General features: G+C 36.8%; 1 protein-coding gene across 2 annotated transcripts in view; it reads right to left on the minus strand.

Annotated features, from left to right (window-relative positions):
• Positions 1–11,927, minus strand: part of LOC145992588 (uncharacterized) — an 88,371-nt gene extending 76,444 nt beyond the window's left edge. Inside the window, exon 1 of one of the 2 annotated variants that reach the window (XR_014442171.1) lies at positions 11,380–11,927. Coding sequence is in view for 1 of the 2 variants with exons in the window: in XM_083128943.1 (XP_082985069.1) it covers positions 11,380–11,556 (177 nt within the window). In the remaining variant the exon portion in view is untranslated. The remainder of the gene's footprint in view (positions 1–11,379) is intronic. The other variant, XM_083128943.1, reaches the window with a different exon arrangement.
• Between the last annotated feature and the right edge of the window lie 4,790 nt (positions 11,928–16,717).

Consider the following 16,717-nt stretch of genomic DNA (forward strand, 5'->3'; position numbering starts at 1 on the left):
AAATGTCTCTTCTTTGCCAATCTGTGCATTACAGTCACCTAACAGAATTTTCATATCATACTGAGAAAATTTATCAAAGACCTGTTCTAACTCTGTATAAAAATCATCATTATTATTATCATCTTTATCTTCCGTTGGTGCATGTATGTTTATTAAAATAATTTTACACCACCTACCCTGTAAAACTGCATATGATATCCTATCATTAATAAATTCTACTGTTTTAAGAGCCGAGATAATTCTATTATTTATGAAAAAGCCTGTTCCAAAATTATGATTTTCAGGTGCACATAACAAAAAATAATTACAAATTACAAGTAATTATCTTTTGTATGAAAAAGTGGCTGCAGGACAGGACCAGACGATGCATCAGTTGGTTCTGCATCATCTGTAAAAATTAAACAAATAAATAAATAAACTAATTAAATAAAATAAATTTTCATTTTACATACACTATACAAAATAATAAATGGAAAAACTAAAAATACATCAGTGCATGTAGGAGAATCAAGCAAGAGGCAAGATGAATAGACCCAAAAACATTACCTCTTCTCACTTCATTCATAAAATAATAGAGTTTGCAACACTGTTTATATTGTCGACAATAATTATTACGAATATAACCTACCTTCAAAATCTTCAAATTCATCTGCAACATCAAAATAGTAGCTAACTTCAAACTCTGAGGCGGAATACTCTATGCAGTCTGGACCTAACGACGCCATTCTAAACAATGCACAGTACATCAACCCGACAACAAACAGTCGCAGGTGCGAGATAAAAATAGGACATGAGTCACCTAGCGGTCGGAATTTCAACAGAGGGGCTTGAATGAACACGCGCATGAGACGAAGTACGAGCATAGCCCGTTGTTCAATCGGAAAAGGGATTGCATACCGCAAGATGGGCTATGCCCGTCGTTCGTCCACATTGACTTTAAGTGCAGAGCAGGCTATGCCCGTCGTGAGACCCCAATGTGTTAACCATGCCAAATTATAAGTTTGCCATATTTAATTGTCTGGCTGATTTGTCCAAATGGAATATCTTATACATCCTCCAAAATAACTTGCTGCTATGAAAATGGCAATTCCCATGGTCTAAAACATTAGTGACCCACAATTTGGTCCCAAAATCTCCCCAAACATGCATTATATTTCAAAATATTTATTGTCAAACTATAGCTTGAGTGATGCCATAACATTCTTAAAAAAGTTTTGTTTCTTAACTTCCAAAAATGTAGTTTAGGCATTTGAAAGTGTCATCAGAATTTTGAATCTAGCTCAGCATAGGAAAAAATCAAATTTTCATCTACAATCTTGAACAAATGCAAAACAAAATTATTCCTGAGACGTATCCAGTTGTGATTAATTTCAGTTTCAGCTAAAAACTTCTAAATTTGCTCCAGATATCATGGTCTCAAAATTGGTGACTTACCCCCAGTAATTTTGGTTTCTCTCCCTATGAATGAAAGAAAGGTATGGTTAAGGTAAAAGCCAATAGATGGCACTGATCACATGTTACATCATTCAGTTTGCCGGTTGGAGGTAAGAATCCTGAACCAAGCAACTCCACTTCTAGCTGGCCCACGTTCAAAATCATAATCCAACAGGGCACTCGGCGTGACGGGAGAGGTCAACAGGGGACTTAAGATGCACGTAGTGGTGATGGTTTAATTTCTTTTCTTTCGTAGATAATTAGTTTAATATTACTTTATTTAATTTTGTAGAGTTGTTCGTAGTATTATATTAATTTGCTTGCTGATCTTTACCGAGTGATCGCCATTACAGACAAATAGAAAAAAAGGGGGGGGGATTTAACATAGAAATATTCTTTTCAGCAATCAGGTACAACATGGATGAATAATGATACCAATTAAATAGTTAGCAAAAGGAGAGAAATTCAATTATTAGTTAGGGATAACTAGTGAAAATTATCTTATATATATATTAATGTTATTCTTGAGGTCATAATTGTTAACGACAGTTTATGTGTATATATATAATATTAAATTTTGTTAAATAAACTGTCATCCATTCCTGTTTATATTCTAGTAATTAAAACACTTCATGTAATATGTACCAAGTACCAATGGGGGTCTAATATGCAGGTTCATAGCTATCTTTCGTCGGTCAATCGGAAGGGTATCTTTAATCCCAATTAAAAACAAATAATCTTAAATCCGAACCAGAGCAAGAAAGAAAGGACTAAAAGAGTTTATATTAATGCCATAACATTGCTGAGGCCTTGGTTTCTTAAAACTACGAAAATCTAACCTAGTCAAATATCAGCATAATTTAAAGCTCTCGCAAGACATGTTAAACCAGTCTGTCATCTACTATCTTTAAACATAGTGACCATTTTTTTTCTCAAATGCAATGCGAGACCAATTCTTCAAGTTATCTTGCAACTATAAAAATTGTAACTGATTTTACAATCACACCTCTCCTACACAATGAAATATTATTTTAAAAGTTTTACCGCAAAATTGTGGGCCAATGGTATGTTGTACTCTGAAAATGTATTCTAAACAGTTTTGGGAAGAAAAAAAAAATGTAGAGCATAACATAGAGCCTCCATGGGGAAAATCAGTTTTTCATCCACCATCTTGAAACACTTTGCCAAATTTTGCTCACAAGTTTCATAGCTGCAGAAATAATTTTACCTAAATGATCTAAATTTACAACAGTTATCAAGGCTGCTACATAGATGACTTATCTCTCTCTGCCCATCCACCCTAACTCATGCACCATATTTTGATAATTTTATTGTCAAATTATACAGCAAGTACACATAATGGTAAGACACTACTTTACGTCCTTTTCCTAAGGAATATGTGTTATATATCGTTGAAAAGCTTATTGTATAAGGAATTCAACAAAGTAAATCCCAAAGCAAGGAAAAATTACCTTAAGTAAGTAAGTGCTCCCCTGTGCATAGCACCATGCCATGAAGGCGTATAGGGGGTGTGGGGGTAACGCCCCACACTTTCTTGATCCGGTCGTGAGTGGGGGTGATGTGATCAGCATCACGCCCCTGACCGCCTTTACCCCCCAGGGTTTCCCCCAGGTACCCATGTTATTCGACGCTGGGTGGGCACCGGAGCCGCTTCCAAAAATTACCTGGAGGAGGAAATCGATAAAAACCGATGTTGTCCGGATATGCGTAATTGAACGTACTGAGCAAATTTTTCGATGATGAAGCCCTTATTTAGGGGTGAAATGAGTGCTAATGGAACCTAACCTAACAGGCCTAACCTAACCTTGTAGGTATACCTCGTGAATGGTTCGTGGAGCTATCGTGAATGGTATGTGGGGCTACCCATGCATAGTTTTTGGAGCTAACGTGCATGGTTCGTGGGGCTACCTGTGAATGGTTTGTGGGGCTAGCCGTGCATGGTTTTTGGGGCTAACGTGAATGGTTCGTGGGGCTACCTGTGAATGGTTAGTGGGGCTATCGTGAACATAAAGTGTAAAAAGAAAAAGGTACTTACCCAAAGAGATGCCGGCTGTCTGCAAGCACAGTTTTGAATGATGCACTAAATTATTACTGGGGATAAACATATTTTACACTATCTACAAGTTTTCGGAACCTGTTCCTTTTCATGCACCATACACACGCAGAACGCACCGAGAATGCAAAGAAGCAATCACCACGCAGAATGCAAACGAGCAAAGCACACGCATTCACAATGCGGACACAAATACGAGCCTGCAGTGTTGTTAACTCCCATCGGTTACCACCAAAAGGCAATAAGGACGTAAAGCAGAGTCTAGCCGCATAATTAAATCGGAAAACTCTTTAAATTATTTTTCTAATTTCTCATCATAATGGGTTGCTTGACCATGCAAGATAAATGTTATTTAGGTATGGTTAGGAGCTCTATACCCATGTAAGTCAAGTACCTTCATGATCTACCACAATTTCAGTTTATTATTTTCTTTTCCTTACTTTTTTTAAGGATGTAGGCAACTCAAGTAAATTCAGCGTATATGTACACTTTCATATTTTGATCATTTTTGACATTTTCAAACCTTTGAATCGACTATAATTTTGAGCTTTGTGCATGAAGCATGGCAGACAACCCATTGTGATGAGAAATGAGAAGAATCATTTAAAGAGTGTTCTGATTTAATTATGCCACAAGTTACAACATTTCATTAAACTATATTCAATCCTCCATTGTAATGCTTAAACAGGCAAACATTTCTTGTATCAATTGATCATCACAGTTGAAACTATGACCATGGTTTCTCCCACATAAGGAAGTGACTGATGACCAAAGTGCTACCACATTTCAAAACAATAAGCTTTGTTCAAGTATGCTGCATCAATCAATGCAAACGTTTAATCTAAAGAAAAAAAAAAGTATAATTACTTTTTTTTCTTTATTTCTGTTGAAAGTCCATTTCAAGGATGGTTTGAGGAAAATAGCCTGAAAAAAAAAAACACTATGACTTGCAGGCCTACTACATTCATCATTTCTAGCATTATAAGCTCTGCTAAGCCTTTTCTTTACAAGTTTTCCCAAAAATGTTGACAATTGTAGAACCTCACAAGTATTTAAAGCAATAATTTAAATTTTCTGAAAAAAAAATACACCTTTTTACTGGGTTCTTTTGAGTTGGGTTTTTCTGAAGAAAAAAAACACATGGGGAAAACTGGGCTGGGCCCACCCGGTCTAAACACCTGAAAACCTGCCAGAAAAAAGGTGCAAATGCCTCTGTGATTTCACGGGATTACTGTAGATAGGTTACCTAGTGCTTTCCTGCCCATTATTGCAAGGGTAAACAAAATAATTTTAAATATTATAAAAGGCCGCACTGAGTGCCACCATGTGGGTTACAGAGGGTTAACGAGAAAATCAAAATAAAATGAATTAATTTTAATTTAATTAGCCTACTTCAAATGTAAGGTAAAAAAGAAAAAAAGTAAAGTGCTCCCCTGTGCTTAGCACCACGCCATGAAGGCGTATACAGGGTGTGGTGGTAATGCCCACACTTTCTTGATCCGGTCGTGAGTGGGGGTGATGTGATCAGCATCACGCCCCTGACAACCTTTACCCTCCAGGGTATCCCCCAGGTACCCTTGTTATTCGACGCTGGGTGGCCCCAGGGCCGCTAAAAAAATTAAGAATTTGTAGTTTGTGATAACGACTTATTTTATTTTCTTGTTGGAATCAGGTCCTAATTAAGGGGCTGCTTGGTGTTGTGTAATGAGCACACAATTGATGGGTCAGAGGGAAGTCAACGCTTGTCAAGCTGCAGAAAAATTAAATTTTAATTGCACAACGTTACTTGTCATGTAAATGAAAAGGTGTGCAAACATATGCTTTGACAAACGGAAGCGTCATAGATGATAGAAAACATGTTATTAAAAGTCCAGCAAGCATAGCAGCAACATGGCAGGACATGGCACCCCTACCCGGCTTATCACAGAAAATGTACTTACTTTTGTGTCTTTTTTTAAAATTTATTATTATTATTATTTCTCCTGACTCTTCAAGTGTAGTAATAACACTTTTGGTTAAGGCCTCGGTCCAAGTATCTAGGAAATTAGGAGTACACGAAATTTGTTGTAAAGCTCATGTGCCTTTTGATTGATTTGGCGTTATGAGTACACTTTATGCACAGTAAGGCTAATCGCGACTGGACCTACAGTTTAAAGTGGGATCAGAATCACTATGAGCATCCACCAGGTATCGCTTGATTACAAGGCAACGATGCTACCACTGTGCCATAGGGGAAGCCTTCATGTGCTTTTTGTATCAAAAAGGTAACACTTTCGTATAGCGGAAACAGATTTCTTACTTTGGTGTGATTTTACAATACCGGACCCTTCTGCAATTTCATCCATATTTAGCACATTCAATGATTTTGGGCTCCTAATCACGAATCTGCAGATAATATTTGGCGGTGACGTTTAGAATTTTTTAAAAAAAGAGGGTCCATGATCGCAACCCACAATGCACGATTGCTCATTATTTACCGGAAGATTTTGTTTCTAGTACTGAAAAAAAGAAATGGAATTTCTATCCTACTTCTTATACTCACAAAATATGTAGTCCCGATGAAGCATCCAAGGTTAACATGTGGGGGTAACATGTTGAAATTGTTATTTGACGTATAGAAGTTGTGAAATAAGCTTTTCAATTACTGCGATCGTTCTCCGTATACAATAATGGAAACCAAGTATGTTGCGAATCACTTCACGCAAGAATGGTGGAAGTTAGTAAACTGCGTGGTGTGAGGAAGATGGCGACTTTGAAGGTAGGAAATAAAGTTATTTCTTTCGTAAGATTTTCTTAGTAAATTTTAGTTGCGTACATATTCATAATACACGCCATTTGTTCATATTTCGTATATTCAATATTTTAGGACACCTGATCACGATTTTGTAGTTATAATTTGTCCCTCAAGTGCTACGAAACTGAGATTTTTTTAGGTTGCCCCACACACCATTCACGCATAGCCCCATAAACCATTCACAGTAAGGTTAGGTTAGGTTTGGTTTGGCAAACATAGTTACAATTTGGGGTCGTAATTTTGTTCTTTAAATATTGGAACATTTTTTTATGGTGCTGCACACACCATTCAGCATAGCCCCAAACATCATTCATGCAGAGTGCGAAATTTCTGGTCGCCAGGTCACCATTGGCGATTAAATGTTTGGGACTGGCGACTAAAATTTTGTTGTTTCAAATGTGTGTCAAACAAGCCCGAACATCTCAATCCAACGTCCTTACATGGTTTTGGAAAGCAAACCGATTGACACTGCAGAAAGTATGTGTGCATCGTGCACCACGCGGACTTGAGGTGGGAAGTGGAGCAGAAAGTAGCCCAGCCGAGGCTACTTGCTTGTGCACAGAAAAACCCTGTTTTCACAGTTGTGGACTGCTCTCGCGCACGCCAGTGTACAGTCTTTGTTGACAAATGAATGCGATAAATGCACTTGTGAACGTTGGTTGATGTGGTAGTAACGTTCGTTCTGTTTACCTCATTTTTTTTGGTTTGGTGGTAGTTGCCTGTGAGTGAAGTGGTTCCAGGGAAATACATACATCAGCCTTCTGATTGATGGATGTGTATGTTCAATACGTGGATGCAAAGGATTGGTCACATCAAGGAGGACATTTTAGGAGTAATAGAGCTTCCAAATTCTACTTCTGCTGGTTACTTCACAGCCATAACTGATTATTTAGATAAGGCAATAGGTTCAAATAAATACATTGTAGGCTTGGGTACTGCAGCAAATATGGTCGGGCACAAATCAGGATTGGCTGTGCAAATGAAAGCTATTTGTAATAAAATGATAAACATTCACTGCCTTGCATACCATTTGCAGTTAGCTGTGCATGGGGTGAAGTTGAATATCTTAGAGAATTTGATTCCGTGATTAGGAATATTTTTCAGTGTTATCATGGCTCTGCTATAAGACTTCACCTCTTGAGAGAAACGGTAGATCTAACTTCTAAGTTATAGGAGAAGAAAAACTGAGTGATATCCACACTACTAGGTGGTTAGCCAGCAAAGAAAGTGCTGTAAGATCTTTCTTGCAATCATGGAAAGCTGTTGTGACCCATCTTGAACAGGTGGCCCATGCAAAAGACAATGATGGCGCTAAAGTTAAGGGTTTGCTGAAAAGTTTGAAGCAACTTAAATTTGTTAAGCTTCTGTACTTCCTTTTAGATTTCTATTGAACCCTTTAAGTGTGGCACTACAAAATAAGAATCCTTTGATTGCATCTCTGAAAATAAGAATTGAACACTGGATGACCTAGAATCTAATGTTGGACCAAGCAAACAAGATTTCTTGGACCATGTATCCATTCCAGGGAAGATCAGGGATGTGCTGCTCACAAACATTCAAAATGGAGAGCAAGAGATTCAGACTGTTAGAGGAAACTTAATTAACAATGCGAAGGTGTACATCACAGAAAGCTTGCAATCTATATCAACAGATGTCATTGCATCTCTGCATGTTTTCGACACCTTGGGTTGACCTCCCAAAGAAAATATTATTCAGTTTGGGATAGAAGAAATAAAGAAGCTCTACATGTACTTGAAACCGAGCCTTTATAATGAAAAAATGGATGTTCTGTTAGCAGAGTGGACAGAATACAAACTTTTGTTTCCTTCTCTGACTTTGAATCAGATGCTGGAGAAGATTCACAGTGAGGAGTGTTCACCAAGGTTCCCCACTTTGCTACAGATTTTGACACTTTGTGCTGTTCTACCAGTGAGCACAGCTTCATGTGAGAGAGGTTTAAGCTGTCACAACAAACTCAAGACTACTTACAGGAACTTTCTGAAGACTGAGACACTGGATGATTTGCTCCGAGTATCCGTAAATGGACCCTACCTATCATAGTTTGACCCAGCAGCTCTGCTTGATAAGTGGTACTTCAGTGCAGAACGACAGCGTTACACAAACATTAATTCCTAAGGTATGTTCTTTTTAATAATTGCTCATATTTTTATTATTTATCAATATAAAATAGTGGTGACCGAAGATTTTTAGTCCGGCGACTGACTTCAAACTTGAAATTTCATACCCTGATTCATGCTTAGCCCCAAACACCATTCACGCAAACCCCCTTTCCCCAAACCATTCATGGTAAGGTAAGGTTAGGTTAGGCAAACAGTTACAATTTGGGGTCGTAATTTCGTTCTTTCAGTATTGGAAACACGTAAATAATGAGCAATCGTGCATTGTAGGTTGCGATAATAGACCCCCTTATTTTGCAAATTCAACAAGTGAGCGCCAAATTTTAACTTCAGATTTGTGATTTGGAGCCCTAAATTAGTGAGTATGCGAAATATGAACGAAATTGGAGAAGGGTCCGGTATTGTAAAATCACTCCATTACTTTTTACATAAGAAAGTACTTACGCAAATCATTTTCTTTAGCGTTGTTCGGTAAACTTTCCGTATCCGGAAAATGCCTGAAACTCGCTTCTTATATCACTTTCCATATTCCTACTTACGTATTCTGCAATGAGAAACATTGCTGAAGATGGCATTTCGCTTTTTTCATGGAAATAAACTATATTTTCGACATATGACGTAAGTTTCGTTAGTGTTTTTTCCCTTCGGTAACATGCTAAATGGTGGTCACAGTTTCACTACCGTAGTCGGCATGCAGTGTTTCCACCTCAATTAACCCAAAAATACATACGTAGCCCCATAAACAATTGACGCATAGCCCCATGAACCATTTCCGGTAAGGTTAGGTTAAGTTGGGGTACTAGTTTACTATTGTTTGGACAGATTTCTTCATTTTTACAGAAGAAACTACTTACTGTAATAAGTTCCTGTAGCATTGTCTAACATCGGGAAGGTATGATACGAGAATTTTTTAGTTTAAATTTCCCACCGATTCCGGGGACGGATAGCCCCAAAAACTATTCATGGATAGCGCCACGAAACATTATAATTTTCTTCGTAAAACTATGCAAAAAAGTTTATATATAAAAAAAATGATCAGATGAGCTTTCTTCACGGGTATTCCTTGGGTTCCGAAGGTTGAAACACTGCATAACGAATGAAAATCGACAAACCAAGCACAACGCGCGATTATGTAGGAGAGTGTACATGCCATATTGTGTTTTTCCTGGCAAGTGAAAAGACTACAAGAAAGAAGTACTCGTCATGTGAAAAATTGCAATTACTTTCATGAAAAAAACGTCAATACACCTTAAGGAATGTTCCGCGAAGCCAATAGGTAAGTACGAATGTCAAAAATTCACAGGTAACGATTCCGAATCTATTATGATTTTGTTCAAATTCTCCTAGCAGGAAGACTAATTATCATAGAATTTTGGCAATCACGAAATTTGAACCTTCCTTAAAGTAATGAGTACTTCTTTGTAGCTAATCAGTGGTGATTTATTCATTCTAGTTTTTTGGACTTTTAACCTTGGAGCCTAGGCCACCAAGAATAATCCTCCTAGGCAACCATTTATGTGACCTAACGACTACACGCTACCCTGAAGACGGAGGCAGGTTCAGCCTCCGAAACGTAGGCAAATATCTTTATTAAAAAAATAACAGTGGTTAAAAGTCCAAAAAACTAGAATAATGAGTACTGTTTGGATTTCGAAAAAAAAAGTTATTTATGTTGAAAAAAAAAAACAACTTAAAAATTACCTTACACAAGCATTAGTGCTTCCCATGGACAATGTATTTTCCATTCAAAAGCGACTACAAGTATCGTAGACTAGTGGGAATTAATGTAGAAGTAAATTGGAACCTTAGTAGAATGCATGGTAACAGTTTCATGCATCGGAGACACATTTCTTCAATTTTACACAAGAAACTACTTATGGAAAAGAGTTTCTCAAAGGTTTACAACCTTCGTCGATATATATTCTTCCTAAAACTTCATCGTACAATGCAGCAGAACAATTTGCGTGATTGAACGTACTGAGGACATTTTTCGATGATGAAGCACATATTTAGGGGTGAAATTAAGTGCTAATGGAACCTAACCTAACAGGCCTAACCTAACCTCATAGGCATACCTCGTTCCCGTGAATGATTAGTGACAGAAAGTGTAAAAAAAAAACTAACTTACCCTACGGATGCCGGAGCGCCGGCTGCGGGCAAGAAGGATGTGTCATGGAATAAATACGTGAAAGATGCTGCGAAGGTAAGTTAATCTCTAACGTAACCTGGCTAACTTTGCATGTTTCGTGACTTGAAAGTATAATTTCAAAAATCCAATAATTCGTGGAACATAGGAATTTTCATGCACAATAGAGTTGGAAACACTGATATTCGAAAACAAAAGAAGCGTTATTATTCGCAAAGCAAGCAATATCGCACCGTGACGTGCTTTCCGTAGCATTCAGGAAAATGGCTTATGTTAGCAGAAAATGTGTTTGTTTTCATGCAAAAAGCATAATAGCACCTTCGACTATGTTCCGCAATACATAATTGGTAAGTACTAACCACGAGAAACACAAAATATCCGATTTAAATGTGTCTCCGATCTATGAAACTGTTAATGAATGCATTTAGGGACTTTATTTTAATTGTAAGAAAACCAAACCTGGCCTGCCTAACCTAACTACGAAAGCATATATTAAACAAAATCTTAAGTAATCTGCGAAAATTCCACAGTATGTGTTATCAGAAGTAAATCGAAAGAGAACCATGTTAAAATTGCATTAGTAGCATGATGAAATCGCAATAAAACAAATGGAACTTGGGCATCGTTTTTTTCTCACCTCCTGCAGATTGTGAAAATCCATCCATTTAATCTGTGAAAAGAATTACAAAAACAACAAAAAATCGATGAGAGACTGCCCCCTGTCTTGACCCGAGACGAGTTGGTGCTTAAATTTAATATTTGATTTGGCATTTCTCGTAAATATATTACTTACACTCAGCGATACACAATTTAGTATTTTTCCTGGTATATCTCTCTGCCGTCCTTCATCTTGATAGATATCTACTTTCAGCCATGACTTCTTCAAACAAAGCCTGCATAGTGTTTGATAATCATCCGCAATTTGTTGTTGTCTCGATTTTGTAGTCATTTTTGACACGGAATCCTTCATGTAAAAGGCTCTTCCCAATACTCCAGACTTCCAACTGTATCTTTACGTAACAGTGTTCTCAGACAAAAAAAAGTATTGTTTGTAACAATTCTGAAACACATATTATTTTTCATTTAAATAGAAAGGCTGCTAAAGGCGACGTACATTAAGTTAATTAAAGTCAACATCGAAATTTTTGACATTTCTCAAGCGCAAGGAAAATAGAGGAAACAACTGTAAATAAACTTTCTTCTTTCTTCTGGCCCTATCATGCAAATAAACCACGAAATTTCAGACGTGGATTCATCCTAGATTGAAATGGCATGTTCAGAACGCACCAACAAATGATAGTACACTTGTCCTCCAGCCTTAAAATATAGTGAAATTAATTAAAAACTTGACACATTTTTTAAAATGAATTTAGAAACAATTCAGAATTACATCGCGCCTTTACTTAAGGTGGATAATTTGTCACATAACACCACAGTTTTGTCTTTTGTTTTTAGTGCACACTGCCTGGTGTTCATGACTTTTACCAGCGTTACCAAACGGCTGTTGATTCCTACTCATAGATAAAATAACCAATGGCTCCTACCACAGAGTAAACAGAGTAATGCCATGAACTTTGACGATGGTAGAACCAGCGAGTTGTGTCATCACCAATATACAGGCATAGAAAAGTTAGGTAATAGAAGTGGAAGCTACATTTAAACCTCACTGCGCTTGGAAATTGCAGTTCCGTCGGTGGTCAATAGATGGCGCGACCGTCTTCTTTTGCTGCTCGCAGTAAATAGTCATTGTCCCACTCGAGTTTCCTTCACCACAGAAAGGACGGGGGTGGGTTGTGAAACAGGTTTTCTGAAAACGAGGGGGTGCGAAATCTTGAAGATTGATGTTTTTTTGGGGGGGCAAGAAGAGTGTGGGCTACACAGACATACACAAACTATACATATATATTATGTATGTGCATGAAAATTAGAGGATAGTAGAGTTAAACAGGTTATATTTTTTTCAAATTTTCTACCAAGCAACTGAGAAGAAAGAGCCTATATGATTAATATTTATAATGTTATTAAATATAAAAGTATATTACTAAATATGTAAAAATACATTAGTATTAAATACATATAAGGGAATTTATTTGATGTTTTTTATGTATCAGATATTTATAATTGCCTTCTCGATTGCGCAGTGAATAAGTTTTCGCCTTGTAATCAAGGAGTCCCGTGTTCGATACCTGGTGGCGGCACATAGTGGTTCGGATCCCACATTAAACTATCGTTTGATTTACTTGTTACTGATTTTTAGTTTTGTTTATTATGTATAGGTTTTCTACCTACCTGTGGGTGATCGCGGCGATAGGGTTGAAATAAAACATTACCTCTTATGCTTTTAGAATCGGTTTGGATGGAAGGGGAAGGGTCCGTGGTATTCGCATTAAGGGGGTTCTAAAGCCATGTTAAAGCATAGGCCCAAATTTCAAAATATAATCGTACAACTAATATAGATTCGGTAAGGAAGAAATTTTCCGATATAAAAGATTGTTTTATTCACTAGAACTTGTGATTCTTATAATTTTGTTACGATTGAAGGTTAATCAGTAAATAACAGAAAATGAAAGGTCTCCGTCATGTTCAAACTTCTGCGTAAAGATGGCGCTGAGGTGGTAGTTTTGTCAATACCGGTACATATTTTTTCTTTTATGACTTGTATGGAAGATTTCATGGTGAAACAAAGATCACATTTTCTTCCCGCAAGCATCTGAAATTCTATGTGAAAAAATGAAAACATTTCGTACCTTCAGAGAGTAGTGTTTATCATTAAAATTTTTGAAGTGGCGTTTCGTCGCAATTTAGTCCGTGGTGCAGATTTTAACCAACACTGTTGCCGAGATTTCACTCCGTGCTTTCTAACGATATGATGAATGCGAATGATTCGAAATTGTGAAAGTTAAACCAAGTTACCAGAGAATAACGAATCCCAGTAAATGTTGGAAGAAAGAAACATCGGAAAAAGTGAAAGGTAAGTCTTATATTTAAATGCTTGTTGCTTAATACATCAAAAGCAAAACGTTTGCAATATGCAAGAGTGATGCAGAATGTATGATTTATTTATATGTTGAGGAAATACCTTCCGATATAATTTCTGTGAGAATATCACTTCAACGTCTCTACCTATACAACGCAGCACGCATTTTTCCTTACAAACGAAGTTCATAATTCTTTGAAAATTGTAAAATCAGAAGAGAATGTTATATTAAATTAGCCATAATGCAGATATTACAGTTTTGTGATTATTTCTAGAGCATGAAATACCTTGATATAGATTATATTCTGGCATTAAATCGATATTGCACAAAATGCTCTACTATCGTTCCTGTGAGATTATTTTCGTATTTTACTGGTGCTATTCAAATGTACGTAGATCGGAATTTGTATTACAAATCAGTCGTTTATTATAGTTTCACTTTGCCCTTGTACAAGGTTGGAATGAGTAGTTTCTGACCTGTTTTGAACAAGATTTTTCTCTTCTATGTTTTTGAAACTTGAACACAGTTCATAAAGCTCGCAAATGTTACATGCATTAAGTAGGTTAAGCTGTTAGGTTGGATTGGAATAGATTTAATGTGAGATTCCCGAATTTTGTGCAAGATCTGGACAACGTTCTGTTATCTTCTTTGACAGAATCAGGTCAGAAAACCGGTTTCGTAAGCTGTATAAAACACTTCGGTTTTCTCGTTCTTTCATAATTTTGAACGCCTTGTAATGGTAGTGCAGCATTTCCAATAAGTTCAAGCTATATGTATTTAAAGTGTAAAAGTACACCCTAACAGCTAGAAGAGAAAAGTCCTAACAGTCTACCAAACAATAGTTTGCGTGTTTAATGAGAATTTACAAATTAGTATAGATTAGTAAAGATACATATTCACATATTTTACAAGTGCAAGGTCAATCATTTATTTGTGGCTAAGATTGATTGATTTTCAGAGAAATCATAATTTTCCAGATTATGTTACGAATGTTTGATTCAATAACCTACTGAAGTCCAAGTCATATTCATAGGCGTGCGCACGGGGGGGGGGGGGGTTTAGGACGTTCGCAGATTTTTTCCACATAAAGACAAGCAAGATATTTTTCCGTGGGGCATAGTACCCCGATAATAGTGCTGCCCCCTCAAAAACACCACTTGAATTTGAAATTATCGCATACTTGCGTCCCTCCATTACATAATAATTAATGTAAATTACTATGACTGAAATCAAATTATACGTGTGAATTATATACTTTTAGGTTGATATTCGTTTTCGAAGAGGAAGGTGTGGTAATCCTTGACCCCCTTCCAGACGTTTCATGCCCCTACATTATTATACTTTCAACTAGAAATTTAGTTTAGAGGAATCTTATGACTTATTAAACGATATTATTGGAGAAAATGAAGTATTTCAAGCCGATGAAAATTCAAAGCAACTACGGGGAAGGGGTTGCAGTGGCGCAACCACAAGGGGGCAGAGGGGCATTGCCTCATCCCAACCTTGGACGGAAATCAATTTTAGGAGGGCAAACATTGAAGTAAGAGAAAGTAAAACTGGCAGAAATTAAGAGTAGCTGGACAATAGGATACTCAAAATGGAATTAGTTTTCACGTCTTTCTATCATCAATTTTTCCAAACGGCCAGGAGCACTTGTAGGGTGGCACAGAGGGGCAATTGCCCCCTCGACTTCAAATTTTATATACAAACAAAAATACATTTCGTAAAATTTTCTTGCTCGGTTCGCTCGCAATATCTCCTTTTCTTACAGTCTTGTCAAGTTCATAGTCATAGCTTAGGGGACGGCGGGAGTTGTCCCTGGACGCTGAAGAATCTGAATGAGAAAATTTTTAAAAGAGAACGCATGGCGTCCCGTGATTATTTTTGCGCCATATTAAATCAATACTCTTTTCACTTTGCAAAAATTTGGATCGTGAAATTTTCTTGCTCGCTTTGCTCGCTATTTATTTTCTGTAGTGCATTGTAAATTACTAGAGACAGTGTAAGAACAATTAAGTACTTCAGACAGTTTGGTTTGTTATGGGGTAGATGAATTGATTATGTAATGTATATAAATAATATGTCATATATATACACACACACACACATATAGCCATCAATGCAATAGAACTAAAACAGTGAGATAAAGTGAAGTTTTTCTTTCCCGACTAAACTTTCAAGGCTTTTGCCTCCCCCCCCCCCCTAATCAGAGAGTCTGCGCACCCTATGGTCATATTTAACATGCACTGTAAAGATAGATTTGAGTCACTGAAGTGAGCTGATACCGTGAATCAAACCTTTCATAATTCTGTTATAAAAGGACCACTTCGTTAACCATTATGATGCAGTTTAGATCAATTATATTCACATCCACTTACACAACATCTCCAAGTTGTTTTCATTTTATTATTAACTCAACTTGTCTGTGGTTGTAAGAATGTAATGAAAATGATTTTTTTCATCTTTGTTAAGTTCATAGTCTCCTACACCATGTTAACAATATTTTTATTTGCTCCTTTTTCAGATGAACATTTGAGAATCTATTTGATGTGTCTTCTAAGAATACCTTGAAGTTTGTAAAAAGGACAACAGATTTGACTAACAATGGCAGCCTAATACCGTGGAAGTTTGTGGATATGCTTCTATGGAATCAAAATCGTCTGTCTGGATTGTTTGAACTGTACACAATTTGCAGATACATGGTTGAATGGTGATGGTCTACAAGATATCAAGAGTCCAAAATATAATCAAGAAATGATGTTGCAAGACTTCTTAATATCTGGTTGCAAGTAGTCAGCAATTGGGAAATGTATATTTGAGATACTCAAAATAATGGGTATAACTTGTTTGTCTTGTCTGTCAAGTTATAGCACACATTCCTTGAAATTTTTGTTAGTTCCAATTTTGAAGGGTATTTGCCCAAAATCTTAGGATATTCATTGCTTTCTGAATGGGATGATGATTTCAAGACAGCAAGAAGCATACGCATCTATGAGAGAACGACAAAATGTTTTGCAGGATGGACAAGAAGGAGAATGAAGTTACATTGAAAGAAAAATGTTAATGTGAATTTATACGTATATCCCGAATATATAGTTTTAGTAATCCCTTCATGCACTGATTTTTGAATGATTTGAATTTTATTCTAATGGT

Source organism: Lepisma saccharinum, chromosome 9 (assembly GCF_977018435.1).
Source record: "Lepisma saccharinum chromosome 9, izLepSacc3.1, whole genome shotgun sequence".
Lineage (NCBI taxonomy): Eukaryota > Metazoa > Arthropoda > Insecta > Zygentoma > Lepismatidae > Lepisma > Lepisma saccharinum.